This window comes from Budorcas taxicolor, chromosome 10 (genome assembly GCF_023091745.1).
Source record: "Budorcas taxicolor isolate Tak-1 chromosome 10, Takin1.1, whole genome shotgun sequence".
Classification (NCBI taxonomy): domain Eukaryota; kingdom Metazoa; phylum Chordata; class Mammalia; order Artiodactyla; family Bovidae; genus Budorcas; species Budorcas taxicolor.
The window spans coordinates 24305394-24320222 of record NC_068919.1 but is presented as its reverse complement, the minus strand read 5'-3'; the positions used below and the strand labels follow the sequence as shown (position 1 = coordinate 24320222).

Below are 14829 nucleotides of genomic sequence, written 5' to 3'. Positions count from 1 at the left end.
GAATGAAAAACTAACAAAGCCACAGTTGTAACAGAATAAGCAACTATTTAAAACGTGACAGCTCTAGTGGTGGTAATCTTAAGTGATACTCAGATCTTACCTTGAGAAATGTCCCAGAGAACCCTTTCTTATCATGTTTATAATACTTAACTGCTGATCAAATCAACATTTTAACGCTTTCCACACATTCATTTAGTTTAAAGCTTTATAGCAACCCAATAAGGCAGGTAACATTTCCCAGTTACCTAACATTCCCAGTTACATTCCCAGTTTACATTTATAAGCAATCATACTAAGTTGAGTTACACAAGATCACACACTCTTAAGTGGCAGAGCCAGAACTTGACCTCGAAATCCCAACTACAATACAAACTTTTATTTAAATAAGGGGGAAAAAAAGCTATTGTACAAACATTACTCTTCAGGTACAGCCTGTAGAGCCATGGCTATGGATGCTTAGGTTCAGAAGTACTTCTATAGATTCTTAGGTTTAGAGATGATACCATCTGGATATCTTTGCTTGAACCGGGCAACCACATCTGGGTCTAGTAGGTGGATCCCATCCAATTGGTTTCCAAGGGTGATCCTGAAGCAAGGGGAAAGACGGGGCAAGCCAAAAAATCCTGGAATTTGAAGGCTTAATATTGTTAAAAGATGTGTTCTTTTCATTAAGTCTGCCTATCATCTCAATAGGCATCTGAATATCTGTGCCAGTTCTTTTATAAAGATAGTACATGGTACTAAGGCTGGTAAGAAATTGTGCAGATTCCGATGTTAAAAGAGGCTGGATCTGTACTAATTAAGGGTTAATAACTTACAGCTAACCAGGCCTACATCACAAAGCTATGCTGCCAGTGACTACTCTGGATGAGTGTGACATGCTAGCAGCATGTCTTTTAAAGCTCTACCTACAGGATGAAAGACTAAAATTGTTGACAGATTAAATAGGTTCTCAGTAACCACCAGGGGGCAGATTCAGTACATCCAGTAGAATAATGAAGAGCTTTAGGGGTGGAGACCTTAAGAGCAGTGTTTAAATCTTAAAAACCTGTTGGTTTTCCAGTGAATGTTGGTTGCTTAAGAATCCTCTGAAGCCCATTTACAGACTAGTGGAAGTGAGGTGACGCTCTACTAACTTATATATTTGACCATAAACAGTTGTGCCCTCGGGGGCTAGCATGTTCTCTGGTCTCCTTACCAGTTGGGTTGCACATTGTGTGGTCGTCCAAATAACTCAATCTTGCGAGTGCCAGGGGACAGTCTTTCAATCATGCCATAGATTTCATCTGGTTTATGACTAGTGGAACGAACCTAGGAAATAAAAGCTCTAGCTACTTTTAAGTTACCCAAGATCACAATTCTAGCCCTTTCCACTTATGTTTATGATCCCAGTGAGAAAACCTGGGATAAGAATATAGAACAGCTGATTTAAAATGTGGCTCTTTGGATGCCTGGGGAAAGCACATACCTCAGCTACGATCACATCACAATCCAGACCCTGGTTGAAGCCTTGGGGATTTCCTTTGACACCAACCTGCTCACCAGAGAACAGAATGATGAAAAATTTATGAAAGTTTTATGAAACCCCAGTATTTGAACTGTTTCTCAATAAGAAATCAAACAATTCCTATTTTTGCTCCATCTAATGTATTGGGCCCCACTGCTGCTCACCAAGCAGTGTTCCTTCCCATGGTTCAACCAGTGACCTGTGCGGCCTGTTCGAATGATGCGCTGCAGTTGATTTGTCTTCACCCAGATAATTTCATCTACCCGTTCATAACTGTGGGATATAAGAAAAAGAATCAGAACTTTAATCAGGCTTTCACAGTTTAAGGATGATACCATCTACTCTACAGAGGCAAGAAATCACAGTATACTCTGGAAGAAAGAAACCCTATCAACTACATATTTCCCTCAGAAGAAAACAACAGTGATGGCTACTTACCCCCAGAGGTTCAGACATTCTCTGCCCAACTCCATGGCCCTGGAAAGAAATAAGGGTTAAACAGCTACTTCCATGCCAGTATTTTTTCTCCCTTCAAGATATATGTGTTGTTTTCAATAGACATTCAGTGAACATTTACATGCAAGACACCATTGGGGCAAGAGGATGGATCTAAGAATGAAAAGGCAAAACACAGAATCTATTTTCAATGGTCTTACCTTTCACAAGAAACAAATGTAGAGTTAAACAGAATTCATGGTATCATTTGTGTTATAAACAGTCATCAGATCTCAGTAGGTAAGAAAGGCTGACTGAGTCATAAGTTTAATAGAGCTAGAAAAACCCAAGATTTTATCCCCACCCAGTACTCACTCTGTACTATATCTGCCCATACCTACATATCTTTGAACTGCATTACCTGCCTGTGACCCAGAGGAAGAGAAAGCCATCATCCTGCAGTACTGGTATGTTGAGCCTGCGCATCTCATCATCTGTCAGGGTCCCATAGGGCAGCTCCATGTGAATATCCCAGGGTGGGTCAGCCATCACAACTGCAAACTTGCCCAAGATACTGACGTCCAGGTAGCGGATATCACAACAGATCCACTGCATGAGGTGGTATTTGGTCATCTTCCCTTCCTTCACTCTCCGATTCATGGCCCCAGTCCCTCTTTTTCCATTGGATTTTCCTGTTCCCTCATATGCTATATATCCCGCTCCATTCCCAATCAGCAAGGGAGATTGCTGATTATGCCTTGCTTTCCTACATGTATGGCTGCTCTACTGAGATAAAGGTCCTTAAGTTGAGGTTAAGTTTTCTGAGCAGACAGGTACCTGAGGTGGGAAGAGTCGATCTGCATTGGAGTCACCTCCAACGCTCTGTGTAAGGGCAAGCTCTTGGCTTGGTGTATGGTCTTTGCTTCCAGGAGCCTCAGAATCCATGCAAGCATCAATTTCATAGTGAACATATTTGCAGGTATCCATGTGGAAACATGTGTTAAGGAAAGAGCAGTCTCCTAATGACTCATCAGTGTGTTTATTGATGATCCGTCTGGGGAAATAGTAAGGGACAGTTGGAATCAACATGGTATTCCAGTTAGATCCCCCAGTTGCAAAAAAAACTTGCAAAATTTGCAGTCTTTCACTATCATCAGAGCTTCCTCTAAGAGTTTTCAGATAAGGAAAGCAGGTGATATTAAAATCTGTAATTTACAATAAAGAAATGTTTTTTAATTCCTCTCTGAGCAAAAACTTAACTTCCTCATGACAGGAATAAAGCTCTGACCTAAGAGGCCAGGTTCTTGTTTCTCCTAAGACTGTCCTTCTAGAGAACTTTAACTTTCACTGGGGATCAAAGACAGAGATATCCTGCTATTGCAAGAAAAGAGCAATTTTTTTTTTTAATCTCCTATCTTTTGGAGAATGCAGCCTGTATTCCCTCCCATAGAACACTACTTCTGAAAGTGTACCTTCAGAATCTCGAAGTCTTAGACAAACCATATATATAAAGCACTTAATAACAGCATTAAAGACAAACCCAATGAGTGGAAGGACCGTGCTTAAAAAATGACTGCTTCTAGGAGACCCAGCCAACCCTCTTCCCCTCAAAAGACCTGAAGTGCAGCTTTCGACAGGGCCGGTCAGCATCACTGGCTTTCATACACTCCTCCTTGGTTCCATAGTCACAGAACTCTTGAACTTGAGCCCGACCTCGTGAGCGAAACTTTTCAACAATGGATTGTTCCTTGGCTGTTGTAGTATTTAGTAACTCTAGGATCTCCTGACTAACCTGGGTGATAGAAGAAACCTTTGTCTGGAAAGGGTTTGTAGATAAAATTCGCCCTTAAACCACCTCTGCAAATTCTACTTGACATCAATGTCCTATGAGGGGTCAATAAACTACATTAATATGAGAAAACCCAGAAGAGATTTTTCATGGATTTAGTCCTTTCTCACAAATCTGCACTTGGGATGAAATTAAAATATATGCAGACCAGTTCCTGCTGCTAAGCATTAAGCTAAACTCCCCTCCCCAAGAAAGCATTCTTTCCAGCCAAAACCACTTATATTTAATACGTACTGAAGCAAGACACAGTGCTGATAAGCACTTAACTGTTTGGTTCAGAGCCTAGGCAACAATTCTACATGGTGGGTGGGTGGTGGGGACAGGTGAGAGGCGGTACTCTAATTAGTCTCACAAATGAGAAGACTAAGCATCAAGAGAAGTTAACTGTTCAAATTTATACAGCTAGAAATAGGAAATGGCTAATTCATGTGGGGCCAAAATATTCTTCCACACAGAACCAGTGAAAAAGATTTTCTAAATCAGAGTTCTCAGCATTTGGTGCACTGATGATGTTTTTGGCCAGATAATTCTTTGTGGGTTATCCTACTAAGATTGTAGGATGCTGTGCAGCATCCCTTGCCTTTCTACCCAATAGGTGACTGTAGTACTCCTGTGTTGTGACAACCAGAAACATCTCCAGACTTTGCAAAACATCCCCTGGGCGTTAGGAGGGAGGGTGATATCATCCTCTATTGAGAACCACTGCTCTAAACCCTCAATTCTAAGAACTGCTCTTTGCCCCTAGGGGTAAATTCTTCTCAACCAATGCTAAAATTCAAAGTATAAGTGTGAAATCACTTCTATCTACCCCTACCTTCTTGCTCTGTTGTTCCTTAGTAGATTGTTGGTTAAGAAGGCTCTCTATCTCCAGATCAACATCTGAGGCAGCATGTTTTCTTGATTTCTTTGGCTCCTTGGCTACTTCTGATGTGGAAGAGGCCAGACCGGAGGCCAAAGAGCTAGTAAAGGCAGCTGCTGTGGTGGAGTCCTGCTCTGCACGCCGCTTCTGCCCTGCAATAGTCCCTGCTACCTCCCCAGGGCCCTTCTTTTCTGCCACAGCACCCATCATGGCGGAGAGCTTGGAATGATCAGCATAGGTCACAAGAGTGGGATGTGCATCATCTTGAAGGAGACTTCGCTTTACTTCGATCAACTCCTGAGCCGCAAACTTCTGTAGGAGGCTTTCTACCCCATCCTGAGTGGCAGGGGCATCTGGCTAAGGAAGGAAGGCAGGAGGGAAAGTGTTAAGACCCTGACCACGAACTGATGAAAAACAGTGGCAGTTCTCAACCTTGTCTTATCATTCATTACCGTGGAGATGGCAAGACGGATAGACACAGCATCAGTGGGCAATGTTAGTGACAGATCAGAGAGGTGGTGTAGCAACTTCTTCTCTAATTCAGGGTCTGTAGCTAGTTCAGGAACTGCTGAAGCTGTACTGGGCTTGGGGCCACCAGAAGTGGGTGCAGGAGGTACTGGGCTGTCGCTACGGAAGGTTGGAGACAGTGCTGCCTCTGGATTCCGAAGATCTAGGAGTGAAGAGATGTGAAAATGAAAAAAGGCAACCACTGTCAATCTACACATTCCTCAGGAGTTAAGATTTCCAGCATTTACAACACAGTCCTTTCATTTCATGCAGAAAATTCTCTGACCAGATTTAGCACTAAATACCCTTTATTAAATCACACCCAAGCATTCACTGCTTTGCCAAGGTAAATTTTCTGGGATCTGCTTACCCTTTCTATGTTGGGTGAGAAGTATTTCCTAATTTCATTCCTTTCTCTGCTTCACAGGAAATAAATTAGCATCTTGGTAGATTTAAATGTCCATACCACCTCCCTTCAGTCATGCTAAATGACAACTGATATAATCAACTTGAATTTATAAGCCAAGAATATTTTCACCAACCTAAACTGTGATGAGATCTTTTTGAAGAACTGAGTTTGAGTTTTAATGAATTAAGGCCGCTGGACATCAGAGAGTATAAAAAATGACAGTGTTGGGGGTTATAACTCAAACACAAAAATTTTATAGAACTGCTCAAGCCCTGGTCACCAATGATAGTTCCTGACTATATTCTTATAACCTACTCTAGTACTTCACAAGCTGGGTAGCCATCATAACCTTAATAAGAGTTAAGAAACTCAAATTAGGACAAAATATTACCTTTGGGAAAGCCTAATATCTGTGATTATTTAAAATACAAGTGAAATATTAAACATTCAGAATCTATACTGGAATTCTGTTAAATACTATCTAAGTGGCCACTAGTTTACATTTAGAGATATTTTGGTTACTTAGAAATTTCCACTCTAATAGAACTGACTTCAAAAAATTTAGCTCAGAATTCCAAGGAAAATGGAGTCAAACTATACCAAACACCTTACCAAAACAGTTACATTTTAGGAAAATAAGTTATACCCTATGTGGAAAAGAGACTCCACAATTTCATACTAGCTGAAAACGTTAAATGACAGAATTTTTTTCACCTTGCTCACTGATGATTCTTTTATGTTGTGCTGAATCTCAGACTAGAACAAGTTCCTTGTTTTGGTTTTGGCAAGGAGGTACTGTACACAGAGAAATCATGGAAGCACTTTGAAGGTCTGGATGGGCAAGTCTGAAAGCAAGCAATCTAAGCTAAAGATAACATAATAAATTTAAGCAACAATTACTATTTAGCTTATTTGGAAGACTACAGGCACAATTATTACACTGAATAGGACTGAACTGGTAACTACTCAAGTCCCTTGCAACTGAGAGATTCTAATAAATCTAAGCTAAAAATACCCCAATTATAATTTACACTAGTTTCAAACTCTGAGTTTTTAAAAAGATCAGTCAAATTTAAAATTTCTTTAGAAGAAACCAAAAATTTTTCATTAAGTAACCTAACCTAGCACAATTAATGATGAACCTATAGCAGAAAAAATACAAAGTGTTTTAAAATTAGGATTTCAGGCATTACATGCACAGTTTTATACATTATGTACTGACCATTTTAACTCATGATGTATGCTAAAGGGAGCAAATTATATAAGGTATTAAAGAGTTTGAGGGACTTCACGGTGCTCCAGCAGCTAAGACTCCATGCTAACAATGCAGGGGGCCTCGGTTCCATCCTTGGTCAGGGAACTATATCCCACATGCTGCAACTAAGAGTTTGCATGCCACAACTAAAGATCCCACATATTACAACATGCCGCATGGAAAAGAAAATACCAAGTGCCATAACTAAGACCCAGCAGCACAGCCAAATAAATAATTTGATAAAAGAAAGAGCTGTGCAGTTTTGAAACTTTTAATATTTTAGATAAACTATATAAATTATCTATATCCCCCCTGTATATTTAAACGTTATTTGCCAGGCACCTATTAATATTCTTTTGCCATTAGTATGAGTTTTATTTCGTTAATAAAGGCCTAAGCACCCTATAGACAATCTCTATTATGTCTTTTTTTAACCACTTAATTATGATTAGCATGTAAAAAGTTGTATATATTTAACAGATACAACTCAGTGAGTTGGAGACAGTATACACTCATTAAATCATCACCACCACCAAGGCCATAACCATATCTATCATTCCCCAAAAGTTTCTTTCTGCTGCCTTTATTATTATTTTTGTGTATCTGATAAGACAAGCTTAACACAGGATCTACCCCCTTAGAAAATGTTAAGTATACAACACAGTGCTGTTAACCATAGGCACTATACACTGTATAAGAGATCTCCAGAACTTATTTATCTTGCATAACTGAGATTCTGTACCTGCTGTATCACCTCTCCATTTTTCCGCTTCCCTAGGCCTTGGCAGTCACCACTCTACTTCTATGACTTTGACTATTTTAGATTCCACATGTCAAATACAATCTAAGTGAGACCATACAGTATTTGCATCTGAATTAGTTCACTTATCATAATGTCCTCCAGATCCACTCATGCTGTCACAAATGGCAGGATTTCCTCCTTCTTTTGGGTGTAAAATATCCCATTGCATGTATATTTCATGTTTTCTTTATCCATTTATCCATCAATGGATGTTTAGGTTGCTTCCATATCTTGGCTGTATGTGAACATAAATAATGCTACAATGAACGTGGATGTGCAGCTATCTCCTTGAAATCCTTATTCCAAATCCTTTGAATTCCTAAAAGTGAAACTGCTGGATCATATGGTAATTCTATTTTTTTACTTACTGAGGAACATCCATACTGTTTTCCATAGTGGCTATGCCACTTTACATTCCCACTATCGGTGAATCAGGATTCCCTTTTCTTGCTAACACTTGTTCTCTTTTTTTTAGTAACAAGTTTGAGGTGATATCTTATTATGGTTATTATTTGCATTCCCCTGATGATTAGTGATGTTGAACAAGTTTTCAAACACCTGTTGGTCATTTGCATGTCCTCTTTGGAGACCTATTAGGCTTCCCTGGTGGCTCAGAGGTTAAAGTGTCTGCCTGCAATGCGGGAGACCCGGGTTCGATCCCTGGGTCGGGAAGATCCTCTGGAGAAGGAAATGGCAGCCCACTCCAGTATTCTTGCCTGGAGAATCCCATGGATGGAGGAGCCTGGTAGGCTACAGTCCACGGGGTCGCAAAGAGTTGGACACGACTGAGCGACTTCACTTCACTTTGGAGACCTATTACCTCTTAAATTGGTGTATTTTGCTTGTTTCTTGCCCTTCTGACTTAAAAGAAGGTAAGTGTTGTCACTGATTAAAGTAAATAGTAGCATTTTCCATAATTTCAACATTTCAATCAGTGTTTCATTCTTGTTAATGTAATCTAACCCAAATTCTGTTCAGAAACACACTTATTCACTGTCACATTACTTTCCTTTTTGCCACAATGGTTCTTGAGATGCTTGGCTTAAATTTGCAATAATACCACATTATTTCCATGATAAACATTTTGTTGATTTAATTTATTTTAAATGAAGTCCAGAATCTAACAGTTCAAAGAATCTACTTGACATTATTACATCTCCTATTATCCTACTTAAAATAACAATGTATAAATTTGGTTAGATGTTAATGCTGGTCAGATGTTTGGTTAGATGTTCATTTTCTACCAACTAGTTTATCAAACTTTTCATGCAAATGTTACCTGCTATTTCTAAAATATACTACACGTTTTTTCATGTAAACTTTCAACACCTAGCAGACATTATCTGTGAGGAAAAGCACTGACTGTGTTTCGATGTTAATATCATTAAGTTGAAAATGTACTTTTTATAATTCACCTACTGATACTACGAAAACTGTAATATAAACATTTCTTCTTACAATTTTTGCTTTCTCTGGTAACTAAATTTATATGTTCTTTGAGTTATGTTTAATGACCTTTTCTTACAGCAAGAACTCTATGATAAAGAACCACTTTAACATATATTTTCAATCCCTAGAATTGGATACAAACTTTTCTTTCTTTTTGATAATCTGACCAATAAAGTTTTAATACAGTTCTGTGATTCTGGTTATGAATCCTTATGTTAGTAACAACTCGTGGGAGTATTCTTTTCATTACATTCAGGACATGGAGCTGAAAATATCTCTTTTAAGGTTACTTGGAGGAGGCGGCTCACATTTAATATTTGGAACAAAATTAACAGCTGATTAATGTAACTGTTATTTATAGATGGGCTTGAGCCACTCCGAATTCCCTTAAGTCAAACACAAATTTGTGCACAGATACACAAATCTGGGGGAAAGACTCCAACCCTTTATCATTCTTAAAATGGATTATGGGCAGAAAACAATTAGGAATCCCTGAGTTCCAACTCCTTCAGAAAGTATTCATTATTAATTCAGTACATTTATTGAGCACTTCCATTATGCTGGTAACTATGTTGATTCTCCGCTTCTAATCTAATGAAAAATGTAATGTGTTGGGCTCAGCAAAGGAATACTTAATACTTGAGTTTTAAGAGCTCAGTTAAAGATAAACAAAATACTAGCTTGAAGACATAAAAATGTGGCCAGACTCTGAACTTGCTGACCTCTAAAATATGTCAATATCCATATTCACATCTTCAATTCCATTGATGAAATACATTGAACAGTTCACATATTCACTATGTGCTAAGCTACGCCATGTATGGATGTGAGAGCTGGACTGTGAAGAATTGATGCTTTTGAACTGTGGTGTTGGAGAAGACTCTTGAGAGTCCCTTGGACTGCAAGGAGATCCAACTAGTCCATTCTAAAGGAGATCAGTCCTGGGTGTTCTTTGGAAGGACTGATGCTAAAGCTGAAACTCCAATACTTTGGCCACCTCATGCGAAGGGTTGACTCATTGGAAAAGACTCTGATGCTGGGAGGGATTGGGGGCAGGAGAAGAGGACGACCGAGGATGAGATGGCTGCATGGCATCACCGACTCGATGGACATGAGTTTGGGTGAACTCTGGGAGTTGGTGATGGATAGGGAGGCCTGGCGTGCTGCAATTCATGGGGTCACAAAGAGTCGGACACGACTGAGTGACTGAACTGAACTGAACTGAAGCTGCACTAAGTTTGTTTCAATTAATGAAATAAACATTTACTGAAAGTAATAATCTTCATTTCAGAAATCTACTTTATTCTATGGAAAACAGTGTGACAGTTCCTAAGCAAATTGAAAATAGAATTACCATATGCTCCAGCAATTCCACTTCTGTTATATGTCCAAAAGAGTTGAAAACAGAATCTTGAAGCGATAACCTGTTACACTCGTGTTCACAGCAGCATTATTCACAATAGCCAAAATGTGGAAGCAACCCTCAAGTATCCACCAATGGATAAATGGATCAAGAAAATGTGGTATATACATACAATGGAATATTATTCAGCTTTAAAAATGAAGGAAATTATGACACGTGCTACAACATGGATGAACCTTGAGGATGTGCTAAAGGAAATCAGTCAAATACTTCATGATTCCATTTTCACAAGGTATCTAGAGTAGTCAAACACAGAAACAAGGTAGAATGGTGGTTGCCAGGGCCTGGGATGAAGGGAGAATAGTGAGTTTTGGTTTTGCAAGACAAAAGAATTTTGGATACTGGTTGCACAATAATGTGAATATACATCTCACTATCAACCATACATTTTAAAATGGTTAGATGGTATTTTATGGTATGTGTACTTTTGCCACAATTTTTTTTTAAAGTTATACCTTAAAAATGCCAAGCTAACAAAGGTCTCCCAGTGATTCTTTGTTCATAATATTTTGCATTTATTAATGACATGGATACATTTTAGTTTATTTAAATATCCTTGTCTTTTAATATTGAGCTCAACAGTAAATAATTAAGTATCAGATTTCGGTAACCCTATAAAAATATAGATGTGGTAAGAACATTTTTATTTCCTGTGAGAAAAGAACTAAATGATGTGAATTTTCATGTAGCCTTTGGTTATATTTTCCATGACAAATTGGTTAAGAGAGTGTTTCACAATGTTTTCCTAAGAATCCTAACCCTTAAGGAAACATATTCTTTTGAATAACCAAAATAACTGAATGGAAGAACAGTGATAGGCTGGCTGACTTAATTTGTGTGTTTCATCTCTACTTATCCCCTAAAGACCAAATAGGCCCGTCAAAGCTCTGGGCTAGAAGGTAATATATGTTTACTCACAAACCCAAAAACAATTTTACAGGAATCTTAACTATATCAACTGGCTATTCTAAAAGTCTTACCCATATTTTATTAAGTGGATGTACAAATCAAGAGATATTTATATCCCCAAAAGAATATTTATGTTCAAGGGAGAACAGATCTTGCTTTCAAAATTATTAAACATGCTCAGTAAGGACCCTGATGAAGTATCCAGACTCTAGTGGTTGGATTTGCATACAGCACAAAGTTTGGTTAATACCAAAGTGTGGTTAATACCATGGAAAAGTGAAGCGGAATTTCTATTAATTAATACTTGATAATATGACTTGCACTTCTTCCTCTACTTGCTCTGCCCTCTTACCATCTCTTTAGTTATTTAAGTTCTATATAGCCGCTAAGACCAAATTCCAAGTGTCAACTCTTCCATGATGTCTTCACTCACTAGACTGACTCTTGTTAGTTCTACCTTCACTGTGCTCATTGTGGAATTAATTCATTTGGCATTTTACATATATCATCGTGTATTTCTGACTTTTTCTTTATTCCCAACTACATTTTAAACTCCTTGAGGGCAGGGACGCGCTCTAATTTTTGTCTAACTAGACTCATGTAGATACTCGATAGATGTCCACTTATTATGGTGTAAGAGTCCTGGCAAGACATCTTTTAGTTTCAAGGGCCAGAATACAAGTGCAGAGACCTAATATACTTCAACACAAGATTTAGAAATGGACTCGAGTATACTGATAAACAGTGCAAGCTGCCACAAGAGTGGTATGTATTCATTATCCTTGCAGATCTTTAATTGATTTGCCTTAGATAATTCAGGGCTTGTGTAGGGGATGTGGTATGAGTAGAAAATCTTTTGAGGTTCCTTCAAGTTTTAAGACTGTGACACGGGTCAATAGGAGGGGAGAAAAAGTTTCAAAACAAATGTTTTCAGATTCCTGCTCGGTGTGTAAATGGCTAAACCAACGCTACTTCCTCTACTCATTTAGCAACACTGAATGCCAACTCTGTGAGGACCACTGAACCGGGCACTGTGGAGATAAAGGCTCAGTACTTGTTCTCACGGCTCCCAGAATCGCAAAGAAATGAGCACTACAAAAGCAATTGCTATAACCAAGGGAAGAACAAAGCGCTATGGGAGTTAACCATAATAAGGGACTTGCTGCTTCAAGGGATAGGGGCTAAAAGGCCTAGCAAACGGGACGCTCCCGTAGACTTAAGAAAAGTCAACGAGATGGGGGGACGCGGAGATGCGAAGGGAGCTTCCGACCTGGGAAAGAGAACTGGAGGAATCAGAGCCCAGGCTGAGAAGCCGCTACTACCTGCAGGAAGATGAAGCATCTGTGCTGCTGAGGGGGAAGAGAACCGGAACCAATGTATCAAGCGTTAAAGAAACACGTTTGAGGAAAGGCACCAACTCGGGAGTTTTTTTCCTCCAGGGTTCCCTTCAGCCCTCTCTAGCTAAGCATCGGCCCCAACAACCCCGCGCCTCACCCAAGTGCCCCGAGTCCTGCTTCCGCCTCCGCTGCAGCCTCTCCCGCAGTGAGTCCAGCTGCTTTTTGTGGGCCTGGATAGAGCTCCACGTGTCCGACATTTCAGTCTCGTGGCCCGGCCACGTCTCCAACTAGGCACGGCGGACTAGCGCTTCCCAGCTCTGGTTTCAAGAAATTGCCTAACTCTCACGCGGACACCCCAAGGCTAGCCGGAAAGAGATCCCAGCAGATGCTATGGAGGGAAAGTCACTTCCGGTTTTTCTCTCCCTTTGAAGCTGAAATGAGAGCCACCATAAGTGTTGGCAGAATAGCGGATATGTTTTTTACAGGAGCTCTTTCGCGCTTCCGGGTGCGTTGAGGCTGTGGTTGCCGTGTTGGTGTCTGGCAAAGCTGCCATGTTGCTTATAGCCGCGCATGCGGCCATGTTAAGTATTAGGAAATGAGTCCGAGTGCGTTAAGGCGGCGCTCTAGGGCAGCATGTGTAATCCCGGTTTTTGAAATGAAGGATCACTAATTCCTTTGGACAGTTTGACACTAACATACTTTTGCCACTAAAGATGTAAGTTCATGTTTCCGTGCACTTGTTTACAAAAATATACCACTACGTATGCTTTGAGGGAAGAGGACTGATGGAACAGAGATACTATGAAGAGATTCAGTTCAGTCGCTCAGTCGTGTCCGACTCTGCGACCCCATGAACCGCAGCACGCCAGGCCTCCCTGTCCATCACCAACTCCCGGAGTCCACGCAAACCCTTGTCCATAGAGTCGATGATGCCATCCAACCATCTCATCCTCTGTCGTCCCCGTCTCCTCCTGCCCTCAATCTTTCCCAGCATCAGGGTCTTTTCCAATGAGTCAGCTCTTTGCATCAGGTGGCCAAAGTACTGGAGTTTCAGCGTCAACATCAGTCCTTCCGGTGAACACCCAGGACTGATCTCCTTTAGGATGGACTGTTTGGATCAAGAGATTACATAGACATATTCTCACTATTATACCAAATCTACAAGTATCATATGTAATACGTTGAAGTAGAGCCTTCAGGGAACTCTCAGGCTGTCCAGTGGTTAGGAGTTCACACTTTCACTGCCCAGTACCCTGTTTGATCTCTGGTGGGGGAACTTAAGATCCCACAAGTTGGGGAAGGTGGAGGCTAGGTGGGGGGAGGCTAAATTAATAAATAAAATAAGATCGACTCCTCAGAGGGGGTACTAGGGGGCTTCTGAGGTTCTGGTTGTGCTGCGTTTCTTATTGTGGGCATGAACAGGTTGTTTAAGAAAATCATCGGAGCCAAACAGTTTGGTATGTGAAATCCTCTGTATAGTAAACTTAAAACCTTTTTTTTTTAATGGGATCCTCTGAATGGAAGTATTTGGGAACCATTGTTTTATCAACTCCACAGAATGCCAAACACTGCCGGAAAGAACATCTTCAGAAGGCATGGCCCCTGTTTTCAGAGTCTCTGGTCTGGTAAAGGAGCCAAACCCCACTCCCTTTACTGATATTGAACCATCTTTGCAACATAAGGCAGCATGAACATAGGCTTAAAAAACAAACGTGACTGCAAAGAAGGGAGGACACTCCAAGCCCAGATGATCCAAGATGGCATTGGAAAGAGGGTGACATCAAGATTTAGGCTTGAAATGACAGATAGGACTTAAGTAGGTGAAGTGTAAGAAAGAATTCCAGACTAAGAACATGATAAAAGCGAAGGTCTAGACTTGATGTAGGAAAGCATGGTGCATGCCATGTTGAACCAGATTAATTTTGCTAGAACACAGAAAATTATATTTGGGAATTTGGGAGAATATTTGTTTCCATATTTGAAGCTAGATTGCAAAAGGTACATGTTACCTTGCAATTTATTCAGAATACAACAGGGGACATTTTAAAAGTTGCATATAGGGAATATTTTAGGGGAGCTGATATTTTG

At 40.0% G+C, this 14829-nt stretch overlaps 1 protein-coding gene across 1 annotated transcript; it reads right to left on the bottom strand.

Annotated features, from left to right (window-relative positions):
- Positions 1–174: 174 nt before the first annotated feature.
- METTL3 (methyltransferase 3, N6-adenosine-methyltransferase complex catalytic subunit) lies at positions 175–13075 on the bottom strand. The gene is made up of 11 exons (XM_052646122.1): positions 12899–13075; positions 5103–5320; positions 4606–5007; positions 3559–3734; positions 2780–2996; positions 2364–2551; positions 1946–1984; positions 1672–1780; positions 1469–1534; positions 1199–1311; positions 175–586 (listed from the first exon to the last, which is right to left on the bottom strand). Exons 1-11 carry the CDS (start codon positions 12996–12998, stop codon positions 475–477), a joined length of 1740 nt encoding a protein of 579 aa, XP_052502082.1. The 5' UTR covers positions 12999–13075; the 3' UTR covers positions 175–474.
- Positions 13076–14829: the final 1754 nt, after the last annotated feature.

Coding starts and splice junctions, on each gene's coding strand:
- METTL3 (XM_052646122.1), bottom strand. CDS start 12,998: ATGTCGGACACGTGGAGCTCTATCCAGGCCCACAAAAAGCAGCTGGAC. Junction 2,552..2,779: donor ATCGACTCTTCCCACCTCAG/GTACCTGTCTGC, acceptor CACCTCATGCAG/TGGATCTGTTGTGATATCCG. Junction 1,535..1,671: donor ATGGGAAGGAACACTGCTTG/GTGAGCAGCAGT, acceptor TCTGGTGAGCAG/GTTGGTGTCAAAGGAAATCC.